The 12,559-nt window shown below is 44.5% G+C and overlaps 1 protein-coding gene across 2 annotated transcripts; it reads left to right on the forward strand.

Moving 5' to 3' along the window:
• The first annotated feature begins 1,116 nt into the window (after positions 1–1,116).
• On the forward strand, positions 1,117–12,145 carry JPT1 (Jupiter microtubule associated homolog 1). Of its 2 annotated transcripts, XM_019938747.3 has the most exons (6): positions 1,117–1,296; positions 7,330–7,472; positions 7,819–7,916; positions 8,327–8,350; positions 8,839–8,857; positions 11,878–12,145. In XM_019938747.3, the coding sequence occupies exons 1-6, from the start codon at positions 1,241–1,243 to the stop codon at positions 12,024–12,026; spliced, it is 489 nt and encodes a 162-aa protein (XP_019794306.2). In that variant the 5' UTR covers positions 1,117–1,240; the 3' UTR covers positions 12,027–12,145. The 2 variants fall into 2 exon arrangements, with proteins under 2 accessions (XP_019794306.2, XP_004313694.2); XM_004313646.4 differs by lacking the exon at positions 8,327–8,350 and having other exon boundaries at positions 1,120–1,296.
• The last annotated feature ends 414 nt before the right edge of the window (positions 12,146–12,559 follow it).

Below are 12,559 nucleotides of genomic sequence, written 5' to 3' on the forward strand. Positions count from 1 at the left end.
TAGGAAAGGGAAGATTTTAATCCAAACAAGTAGTGTGCTTCATGCTTCTGTGGTAAGCACATAAAGACATGATCCAGGCCTTCTAGAAGAGAGGAGCTTGTCTCTGGCTTTTCCTGAAAGCCCAGGAGAGTGGTTGACCAACACAAACTGCCTGGAAGGAGGAGGCCACACAAAGAGGAGTGTAGTTCACTTGTTATGGAAATACTGAAAAAGAGATCTGCCTTGAGGAAACAGCATGACAGGGAAGGCCTTCCCTCTTGTTTGCCCAAGACTTTGCTAGTACGGTCTTCTAAACAGTCATTCCTGAGCCCTCCAAGTGTGTCTGCATTTGTTGCAGGGATAGATTTACCCAGACAGGTGGAAGAGTCATGACTTAATGGTTATAAACAGCTGCAGAGGCCTGGGCTACTCCCATGGTCTTAGTAGCAAGGGATGTGGCCATTCCCCGACGCCGGGCATTAACCAGCCTTGAGAACAGGCCCTCAAATCGGAACGACTGTAATTTTGGTCCAGTGCACGCACCACACGTTACAGCTAAGTAGTAACATTAAAAGGTAAAGGATTTCCAGTCCTTTTAGAAGGGATCACCTTTGTGTGCTTTCTGTTGCTGATTCATAGTGCTCCTGCTTTGGGACCGTCAGGTTTCCAAACAGGACACAGGAGATATTCAATAAACGTCAATTTGTAGCAGTAATTTTCATCCCTTGAGGAGCATGCCCTTGCTACCCTCCATAAGTAAGGCAAATAAATGAATGGTAAAGATAAACGTGCCCTCGGCTTGCGGATTCCAACTCGCCCAGAGCGAGCTTTTCCTTCTATCAAGGTAACTTTTTTAAGTGGCAGCGAGCACAACTTGTACCGAGCGCGGGGCAGGTTTGTCCTTTGTCCAATCATCTCTGAGATTTGAGGGTGGGGGAGGGGAAACTTCCCTAGACCTTCCCTGACCAGGAAGAGGGTGGGTTTAGGCTGAGCAGGGGCCGCCTCAGCCCGTTGTGAAGCCGCAGGATGCTTGGCACTCCAGGAAGCCAATAGGAGTGAAGAGGCCCGTTTGAATTGGCCAATGCCGCCGGGGCGGGGGCGGGGTTTGTGAGCCCTATAAAAGCCGCGGTCCGGTTGGCAAACAGCGGCGGAGGCTCTTGCAGCGGTCGCCGGTTCTGGGCTGTGGGGGTACTGTACGCTCCTCAGACCTGACCCTTTCAGCTCTCCGCTCCCGCGCCAGCCTACCTCGCTCCTCGGCGCCATGACCACCACCACCACCTTCAAGGGCGTCGACCCCAACAGCAGGAATAGCTCCCGGTGAGGCTCGGGGGGGGGAGGGCCGCTGCCCAGGGGGCCAGGCGGGTCTGGCGGCAGGTCGTCGGCGGTAACGTGCCCGGGGCGCTGCTCTCGCGCTCGGCCGGGCGGTAGGGCTCGGCCACCGGCTCCCCCTTTGTGCCGCCGGCTAACCTGACGCGCCGGCCCCGCCCGATTCCTGCTCCTCTTCCATTCATTCCTTCCCTGGAGCTAGGGGCTGGGGGGGGCCGTGGCCGCTCGCGCTCGCAGCGCGGCGGGTTTTCGTTAGTCGGAATGTGCCGAGAGGGTTCGCTTTCTCCCTTTTGTGGCGTGGCTGGCTCGGCCCCAGGGCGGTGGTCTTGGGCCCCGGGTGCCCGGGCAGCCCGCGGGGCACCTTGATCCGGCCCTATTGTCCCACCCCCGCCCACGCGCTCGTGCCTCTGGCCCGGGGCAGGTGGTGGCCCCGCGCCCGGCGTGGCGGTCAGATCCTGCAGCCGCAGCGATCGGTCCGGCGGGCTCCTACCCACTCGGGTCCGCCCGGCAGGTGGCATTTGTGTTCGGGCGGGGCTGGTCGTCGCGACCCTCACCCCCGTTCAGGACCCAGCCGTCAGCCCTCCGCGAAGTGCCTCCCCCTCTGCTAACAAAGGAAAGACCCCTGCTCCTTCCCCTCCCGCGCCCACCTCCGAACGGGAGGGGGAGCGAGTCGTTCCGAGTGGGTTTTCTGCGCTCAGACCTTCGGACCTCGGTGTTTGCAACCCACCTCTTTCGCTTCCCCCTTTGACGTATGCAAAATGAGTTCACCTCTGGCCGCGATTCCCCTGCCGGAGGAGGTTTCCTGTTCTTGGGCGGGGCCGGAGACATCCATTGTCTCTTCCGTACTATCTCCACCTGCGTAGCCGGGGCGTTTCTGGCCACTCATGCCACTGCATTCGGGGAAGGGGGCCCTGGGCACGGTGTTTGGACTGGGAGGGTCCCTTTTCCAAGCCCTTGCCTAACTTGGTGGAAGGGTTTGGATGCGGTGGTAGATGTCTACATTGTCTCGGCTAAGTGCATGCACGCTGTTCTTTAAGGTGGGATACAGGCATCTCAGGGATCCTGCTCAAGGCGTGGAGGAAGCTTAGATTCCACTTTTTCTGAGCATCTCTTCTTCATTGATCATGACCTGAAGTCATGTGTGGCCAGCCTTGGGGGTCCTGGGCAAGTGGCACAAAGGGAGCCATTTTGTGGGGCTAAGAAGACAGCCGTGAAATAGCAGTGTCTCACAAGGGTTGGAGTCCTTGGGGACAAAAAGCAGGCCTCAGCAGTGAGTCTTAGGAGGGAGTGTTGGAAATGACATTCCTTTTCAACTCATTCCTTTCCCTTTCAAAATGTAGAAAAGAATGGGAAAGATTTAAAAAAATAAATTAGTGTGTTACTGGGAGGAAGGGGAACTTGAGTAGGATAGACCTACGAAAACACTGGTCACTCCCTCTTCTGTTGTCATCCTTCCAGTGAGATCATTTTTTTTCAGAGGACGCTGGAACAAATTGAACCTCGGTTTTTCATTTTGTGCTGTGAGGCCAACTTTATGCTGGTCATACTGTAGTGATTGGAATGTGAAAATTTACACATTATATTTAAAAATCTGAGGTTTTATCCTTTGGGGTTGAGTGCAGTTTAGTGCTTCACAAAGAATTTAAGTAACCAGGTCAAATGAATCCTCACACTAGCTTTTTGATTTGTACCTTTGAAATGTGAGACATAAATGACTTTTGGGTCTGCAAAATAAATGTTTTAATTCGCCTGTTGTCATCAATTTCCCTCCAATATTGTAATCTCAAGACTGTAGCATTTTGTCCTTTTATTTACTTCCTACCTTTCCTTCTTGTAGAATCTCACCTAATTCTCTTAAACTTCTTTTCTCCAGTAACATTTTCCTGGCTCCATAAACACATTATAAATTTCGTTCGATAGGGAAGGAATGACCTGCAAAGATCATAGAGCAACTCTGGGACTTAAAGAGAGAAGAAAGAAAGAGTAATTTTTTGAAAATTGCTATCCGCAGTACACGGACACATTTTTGTTGAGCCTCGGATGTGTAATCCTGACCTAGTCATACGCATAGTTCAGAAAAAACAGCAGGATCTTAAAAAATAAAATTGAAATAATTTCTGTCTTATGATCCAAATCCTTTGTTTGGGGATGTCTCGCTGTTACAAATGGGCTCTCCAACACTGACGTCATCGGAGTAGGTAGTACCTGCTATTGCAAGAGGAACACAGACCTTTAAAAAGTTGGTCCGGTCAGAGCTTTGACTTTCTTTTTAAGCTGGTGATTGGGTTCTAGTGTCTTTTTTTTTTTCAAGGCAAAAAAAAATTTCCTGGCCCATTAGGGTTCTGAAGATTTTCATCTTGCTGAAATAATTCATGAGAATTTAATTATGATAGTAAGGAAAATCATTCTAATCTCTAGGGGATGAAGGGGATGACAGTGAAGCAAGTTAATTTTGTTTTTTGTTTTGGGATCTTAGTTCCCCAAACTGTGCCTCATCCTGTGGAAGCGTGGAGCCCTAACCACTGGATCACCAGGTTATTCCCTGAAGCAGGTTAATTTTGATTATAGTATTTCAAGTGTCTGTTGATTTGAGGTACAAATGATAAAAACCTAGTCACTTCCAACTTTAACATAAGAAAATGACTATTAAGAATTTATAACATACCTTTAATTATGATTTAAACAATTAGCAAACCTAAAATTATCTTTATAAGAGGTATGCCTGAACACATTTATCTTAATTCATATAATGAATTTAATCTAAGTGGATATTTAATATCTGAGACTTAGAAACAGTGGGGTTTTTAATGTTTTACATGTTATAAAAGCGGGTCTTCCCTGCCCGCATGGGGAAAATAATAAAATTTTAATTTAGTATAAATTGAGTACTGAATTTTACTATGGACACAGACACGAATATTAGATTTAGGGGAGGATGCTAGAGGATGTATATAAGAAATAGCTTCAGTCTAAGGCTAGAAAACAAGAAAAGCAATCAAAGCACCAACCACATAGGTACGTAGTTTAAAGAGAAAAATGGCATTAGAGTGGTTCCCCTATTTCAGCACTTTGAGCATGTCTTGTGTGCCTGTCAGGGAGAGAGGATTTGGGATTTGGCCCCATCTCTGTCACTTAACTAATGCTGGGCAATTTATTTAGAACTTCTCAAGGCCTGACTTCGTTCTCTTAAAAAATGAGGCTATTTGCTGAACTAGATAGAGGAGAGCCAAGCCCAGCTGGCACCTGATTTTTACATTGATAAATGGTTGAAAAAGGCAAGAAGAAGAATCTTTCATGACTTGTGAAAAGGACATGAAAATCAAATTTCAGTGTCCAGAAATAAAGTTTTATTGGAACATAGCTGTACTCATTCGTTTTTGTGTCGTCTATGGCTGCCTTTGTGCTACGTGATGGAGCTAAACAGTTGCAAAAGACCAAACGAAGCACAAGCCAAAAATATTTACTATTTGGCCCTTTACAGAAAGAGCTGGTGACCAGAAGGAGGGTGTCTAACATGCTTTCCTCTCAGTGTCCTACTTGTCATTCTTCAAGGTTATGGAGGGCTTCATGGAGGAGGTGGAGGTTTAAGAAATGGGCTGGATTTTGAAATAGTCGCCAAGGAAAGGGTGGAAAGTGCTCTGGGCAGGAGAAAATATGGGAGTAAATACTCCAAGGTGGAGATAAGCCAGAACAGTTCACTGAACAGTGAAGAAAGTGGCCTGACTGGGTTGGAGAAGATGGTAAGAACTAGATATGGTTGAGAGGCCAAGTTTATCTCGATTTCCTTGTGTTCTGCTTAGGTGTAACCAAGCCTACGTCTGCAAGTGTTCTTGTACATATGTCTAATTATCTACTTAGGATAACTTCTGGAAGTAGAAACGCTGGTTCATATAAGATGCAAACTTAAACATTTGATACGTTTTATCAGAATGTTCTTTAGAAAGTTTGTGCAAATTTATATTCTCACACTTTAATTCATGCTGGAAATTGGCATTTTTTTCATCTTTACCAGCCTAATAAGCAAAAAAAATATCCTTTTGTTTTAAATTTCATTTATTTGCTTGTGAATTTAAATTTTCAGTGTTTAGACGTGATCCATATTTTTTAATTGTCTGTTTACCTTTTGTCCATTTTTCTCTCGATTTTTAAAATTATTTTTAAAAGCATTTATATTATCCTTTGTCAAATGTGTATTTTTGCCAAGTTTAATCTGTCCATTTTTCATGGTTTCTGGCTTTCATCTTGTGCTTAGAAGGAAAGCCCTTTTCTTCAAGACTAGGACCATATTCGTACATGTTTTCTTCCAATATTTTTGTCTTAGGCTTTAAATTGAAATATTTGACCTAGCTGGAATTTATTTTGGTAAATGAAGTGAGTTAAGAATATATATTTTGTTTCTTTAATCAAAATGACTAGCCAGTTAGCCCAACGCAGTTCTCTCTACCGAACTAAATAAAATACTGCAGTGGTGGTCTTTTTTTTTTTCCCCCTGCACCGTGTGGCTTGCAGGATCTTAGTTCCCCGATCAGGGATCGAACCCATGTCCCCTGCAGTGGAACTGCGGTTCCCCAGTGGTGGTCTTTTTGAGAGAGAACTCTGTCTTGACAGAGTCCTGAGGAGAAACTGACAAAACCCCCATTGTAGTAGAAGTTGATAACAGAAATCTCAGTAATTGATAAACCATATTTAATAATCAGTAGATTTGAACAACTCAGTTACAGGCTTTATCTGGTAGACACATAGAATACTGGCAGATACACATTCTTTTCAAGCACGTATAGAAGATTTACAAAACTGACCACATATCAAGCCATAAGGCACATCTTATCAAATTTCAGGGGAACATGTCACACAGACTTTGTTGTCCGTGTGGTAATGAAAAGCTGGAAATCAGTGAACTAGAAAGACCTTATGTTTGAAAACTTGCAGAGCTGAGTTTACACATGACAATGGTATTTATTTGGAAACTTGAATGAAATGGACACCTTCCTAGAAAAATGTTTCTTACTCAAAATGATTTAATAGAAAAACAGACCACTCTGATCACCAATAAAGGAAGTGAATCTGTAGTTAGAAAATCTTTCCATGAAACCATGTCCATTTTCTGTTTTGAGTGGTGACAGGACAAATTCAATTGAGTTTTTCCACAGAGGGGACAAACTGGTCAGCCTGTGTCAAGAAGACCTGGAAATGTGAATGTGCTGTATTTCCTTGTCAAACAAAACAGTTGTAGATGGTATCTAAAGGCGCCTGGACATACAGCATGCCATGGGGTCCTAAACTGAATTTCTCATTGACTTTCTCCTTGTGGCTGGTCACTCACGATGATTAGTGAGAACAGTGAGGTACAAGTGTATCAACAGGGCTTGTGAGTCATGCTGAGACGGGAGAGACTATCACCAGTTTTCCTTGGGCTTCTAAATTGGTCAACTTTTATATGTATATTCTTCCATTTTAAAAATTTCGTTGAAAATAAAAATGGAACCCTTCTTCTTTTTTTTTTTTTTTGGCTGCGCTATGGGGCACATGGGATCTTAGTTCCCTGACCAGGGATTGAACCCGAGTTCCCTGCATTGGAAGGTGGGTTCTTTACCACTGGACCACCGGGGAAGCCCCCCGAACAGTTTGTTTTAAAATAAATAACAAGATGTGCTTCTCAACTTCTTTGCAAGTGTGTCCAGCTGAGCCTGATAGACAACATCCATTAGGTTTCTGCCTTTTCCTATAATGGGATGCCGACCAGCCTGCTATGGGTGCTTTCAGGCCGTTTCAGCTGCCTCGTGTGAGGCACAACCTCGCCACAGATACTACGGAGCGGGATTTCATACCTTAACATCCAGCACTGAATTTATACCACGATGAAATCAATTCCTAATTTTCCCATTAGCAGCTCTCTTTTGTGTGTGTGTGGGGGGGGGGAATAGGTGGAATGAGTGGTTGAGAAAAATGAAAGGTGTTTGAAAACAAGTGTGCCAAGAAATGTTTTGATCTGATCTGAAATCGTTGTTTTGCCATCATTCCTAGGGTTTTGCGGCCTCCAGGTGGTGGATCCAATTTTTCATTAGGTTTTGATGAACCAACAGAACAACCTGTGAGGCGGAATAAAATGGCCTCTAGCATCTTTGGGACACTTGAGGAAAATCCCCCTTCCTGGGCCAAGTCGGCAGGTACTGCTAGTATCCGTGATCCCTGGTCAAAGGGACGGACCCAGCAAAACCACCACAGCTGGTTTTGTGCTGATGAGTAAAATCTAGCTTAATCATGAGAGACAACAATTAAAGCTTGTCATGGGAGGAGAGACGAGCACTAAGAAATGGGAAATGCTGGGAGTCTGTGTAACGGATCAGAATAAGGACAACCGTCAGACTGGGTTATTTAGACCCTCTGTAGAACTTTTAAGCCGTCACTCCCTAACACTGTTAGCTCATGTCGTAGTATGAGACTAACTAATTAAATAGTGTTTTGCTTTAGGTCTTTCCATTGTATTCCTTAAGAAAGTATATTTTGATTCAGGTGCCAAGTCTTGTGGTGGCCGGGAAGATTCTGAGTCATCTGGACCCCAGAGAAGTAACTCTTCTGAAGCAAACCCTGGAGACTTCTTAGATCTGAAGGTCAGTGTGACAGTATGGGCGGAAAGACAGGCTTTGAGGTTTATACAGTTGAGAAATTAATTCCACCTGCCCTGCACCACCCCCATTGTACTGAGACCTGCCACTGGAGTTTTACATAAAGGTAGTTAGGAAAGGGACTAACCATACTGGTGATGGAAGATTGACAGTCAGTCAGAAAGGTGAGTCAATGGGATCTTGGTCTGTTCATATGTCTCTGCTACCACTAGGATTAGTCTCTGTCCTTCAGTATTGATTTTTGAAACTGGATCACTCGTACTCCGTGTGTATCTCACACACAGTAGCATATCTGAGCTCAAGGACTGTTTCAGTTGTTGGCAGCGGTTGCCCAGTTGTTTTGAGCTGAACTCCAGGAGGCTGTATACCATGGTGTTACCATTCTTTGTCTGCAGGTGATCACGGCCTGTGAGCCCCAGGTATGTGTTTGGAAAGCCTGGTGGGATGTCCCCCTGAGTAGGGACCTCAGAGCACATGGAGGCATCAGCCATCTGGGTGTGGGGAGACCTGCAGAAAGGCTCTGGAATTGATGGAGGTCCTTCAATAGCTAGATCAGGAGAAAGGAGGGGGGAGTGGAAGGACAGGTTTGCCAATTTCCTGTTCTGATAAAAGATCCTCTGAAATGCGAATTGATATGAGGTCATCAGCGTAAATGTTAAGGTTTTTTTGGTGTTCGGGGCATGTTACTGGCACTGGGACAATTTGTCCAGCAGCATATCTGTGTAGCATTGTCCCAGGGTGAATAAAGTTTGTTTACTGTAATGGCAGCGTGACCCTGAACTTGACTACATCAAAACAAAACTTCACATTTGGCTTCAAATAGACAGTAGCTTCTCTGAACTCTGTTTTTCTTTGTGTGTGGCAAAATTAAAATCTGAAGTAAATTGTTAATTTTTTTCTTTTCCAGGGAGAAGGTGATGTTCATGGTGAGTACTTCTGAAAAAGTATCACAACTTCTGGTTCTGTAAATGTTAGAATAGACTGGAATTTGTATTCAAGTCATGTCTTGGGGAAGGAGATTGGGGAGTGAGCCTGGCTTTACCCCAACGCCAGCGCCCTCTGGGTGGAGAGGAAGGCAAAATGAAACTGGAAAGCTAGCAAGTGTGGCCACGTTTGGTATCGGCCAGCAGTGAGAGCAATGCTAGAAACGAACTAGAAAGGAAAACCACTGGAGAATCCTTTAAGAACAGACGGGCGTTAAGCAGGTTGGTATTTGTTACACTCAATGAGAGCTTTTTAGTAAAAGTCTCTAGCATTTCAAGTCAGCCCTCAGCATTTAATTTAGAAAATGTTTGATTTTATACTGAGCTGCTGTAACCCTGTGATCTCGTGAATGATGACTTAGCGGGCCGGTGAAGTTTTCATTTAGCACCCATATCACCAATTACATGTGGAAATGAGCTGTAATCATTTAATTATTTAAAACCTTTGAAGTACTTATTGGCACTTCTTCAACAAGCGCCAGAGAGTTGCCGGTGCGTGTGATGAGAGGTTTACGCATGTCGGCCAGCAGCAGTCAGGTTAAAGTTGACTCAGTGACATGCAGCCGTCACAGGGCGCCCTGATCTAGGAGGATGAAGCCGCTTCCTCAAGGCCTTTTTCTGCCATTACAATTTGCGAGTCAATCTTCCAGGGAAACAGAAATGTTTAACGAGAATCACATTCCCCTTCTGTCCTCTCATCGTTTCTTGCTGGGCATGACGGGAGGAGAATCTTCTGAACCATTGAGCATTACCTGGGTTTTCCCTCCACGGACAGATTAGGTTCTCACTGGACTGAAGGTGTATTAGTTATTGTTCCTGTCCAACTTGTTCCATTTTAAAAAGATTGTTCTAGAGGTAAAGAAAATCTAGGCTTTTTGATTCTGCTTTCATATTCTGAAGTACTTCCAATGTCAGACCTTGTTTAGCAAGCATCAGCTAATCTTTCACTAATTTTGGCCAATGGATATAATGAGAAATTTGGGGAGCCCAGAGAAGTGAGAGCCCTGAAGTTAGGAAAAGATAAGTCATTTGCTAATGATTAATTCTCCCCCCCCACCCCCAGCTCAGTGTTGCAGATCCTTGAGGTGAATGAATAGCACAGGCAGCTGTATAGTGCAAGTCCTTCCTTTTTTTTTTTTAAATAATCATCAATTTTGCCACCTGATTATTCTGTGTTCCTGACTGCTGCTACTTTCAGCTCATTTGGCATAAAATGACAAGGGCACAATCATTCAGGACAGGTCTGGAGAGTAAAGGTCGACCCCAGTTCTGTTGGCAATTTCACTGCAAAGCCAAGCTGTTCTGCTCAGTTGAAATAAAACATATTTTGTTTGGATATATTGGCATCATCTTTTGGGTAAACACAGGAATGGCTATAGGGAGGACTTTGGAAATCTTGAAGAAAGAGGGAAAAAGTCCAGGAAGTTTATTTATTTTTTAAAGTTTATTCATTTATTTATTTATTTTTGGCTGTGTTGGGTCTTCGTTGCTGCGCGTGGGCTTTCTCTAGTTGCGGTGCGCGGGCTTCTCTTGTTGCAGAGCACGGGCTCTAGGTGCGCGGGCTTCAGTAGTTGTGGCACACGGGCTTAGTTGCTCCATAGCATGTGGGATCTTCCCGGACCAGGGCTCGAACCTGTGTCCCCTGCACTGGCAGATGGATTCTTAACCACTGCGCCACTGGGGAAGTCCCTAGCGTTTTTTCTTTTGCAGTCACTCTTGACTTTGATTCAATGGAAACTACCTGTTTAAGGATATATGCTTGTTGGGAATTTCACAAATCAGTCAGAGAATCAATCAAGCAATATTTAGGATATCGGATAATAATACACTAATTCTTAAAACTTTAATGTGGAAAGTGCCGGGTTAACATGATGGGAGTGACTGGGTTAATATATTACAAATCAGTAGCGGGGAGGTAGATTCTTTAATAAATGTCTGTACAACTGGATATTATATCGTTTAAAAAAAAAATCAACCTCACCCATTAATCATGAAAATGTAACATATAACAGGAATTTAAAAATATTTTTCACCCATCAGTTCGTCAGATATTAAGGTGAGATGGTTATCAAGTGGTGGAAATGGAAAGATGCAGGGAGAGCATACTCTGACACGGGCAGTGGGGTAGAACTTGTACAGCCACTGGGGAAGGTGGTGTGTAATCTGTTCAAATTGAAGATGACAGCTCGTGTCCCCGTGGGCACACGTTCCAGAGTGTGCGCATTACAGTTTTGGAATGGTTGGATTAGTTTCAATTTTTTGCTGTCGGTAGAGGCTTAATCATATATACTCTGTACATAATATAAAGCAATTATTTAAGCAAGGTGGATCATGACCATGTGTGTAAGTGGGGGTAAATGTCCAAAAGTTAAAAAAGAAAAAAAATTGATATTATTTATGTTAAATACAACAAAAACACTATTCTATGTAATTTGCTGGAAATAAAATACACAAAATATACATAAAACAAATGGACTAGAGGAATGCACACAACTAGTAGTAGGGCCTCTGTGTATAGGGAGAGGAGACCCACAGAGGTGGAGCGGTGGTCAGTGACCTAGAGCTTTTAGCTGCGGCATGTGTGTGGGATCTAGTTCCCTGACCAGATATTGTGATGGGCCCCCTGCATTGGGGACGTGGAGTCTTAACCACTGGACCATCAGGGAAGACGGACCTAGAGCTTATCTGTAATGTTCTCATTTAAAATATTTATGTCTTCATATATTTCTGTAATTTAGAAAGGAACGTACACAGAAAAAGATCTGGGGACAAATATAGCAAAACATTAACAGTGGTTAATTCTGGATAGTGGCTGCCAGATGGTTGGTAATTGTTGGTTTCTTCTTTAAAGCTCTAGGTATGCTTTGAACCATCCTCAAAAAAAAAACCCCAAAAGCCAAAACACTTAGGCTTTTCATCTTCACTGGGAATAGTTATTAGCCTTAATTTCATTGTTTTCCTAGAAAACGTAGACACAGACTTGCAGGCCAGCCTGGGGCAGAGCGAGGAGAAGCCTGTGCCCGCTGCCCCTGTGCCCAGCCCAGTGGCACCGGCGCCCGTGCCATCCCGGAGAAACCCCCCTGGTGGCAAGTCCAGCCTCGTCCTGGGTTAGCTCCGTCTGCCCTGAACTCTGTCGTTTCGTTTCTTTGTTTTCTCCATGCTTGTGAACTGCACAACTTGAGCCTGACTGTACATGTTTTGGATTTGTTTCATTAAAAAAGAAGCACTTTATGTACTGCTGTCTTTTTTTATTTTGGAAGAACAGGTTCTCTGTCTGTCCTGATTCCTCTGGGTGTATAGGCCTTGGCATGAGTGTTTTCTAGTAGTAGATTGGAGGGAAAGCTTTGTGACACTTAGTACCGTGTTTTTAAGAACAGATAAATTGGTTTCAAATGTGTTAGAGGATCTTTTGTACTGAGGTTTTTAAAACCCTTTTCTTGTCAGCTTTACTAGGGTTTACCAAGCCTGGATCGGACAGGCCAGTAAACGGTCCACAGGCGCTGTCCCTTCAGGCCCCCCAAACAAGGGTGTCTTGATGCTGAACCTACCTGGTGTTGCCCTAACTTGTCAGTGCCCGTTGCAAAAAGCATCTTCCTGTGCCATATGGAGCGACAGAGGCCTGCGCCCCATGCCTTGCTGCCTGCA

The sequence above is a fragment of the Tursiops truncatus genome, chromosome 20, assembly GCF_011762595.2.
Source record: "Tursiops truncatus isolate mTurTru1 chromosome 20, mTurTru1.mat.Y, whole genome shotgun sequence".
Taxonomy (NCBI): Eukaryota; Metazoa; Chordata; class Mammalia; order Artiodactyla; family Delphinidae; genus Tursiops; species Tursiops truncatus.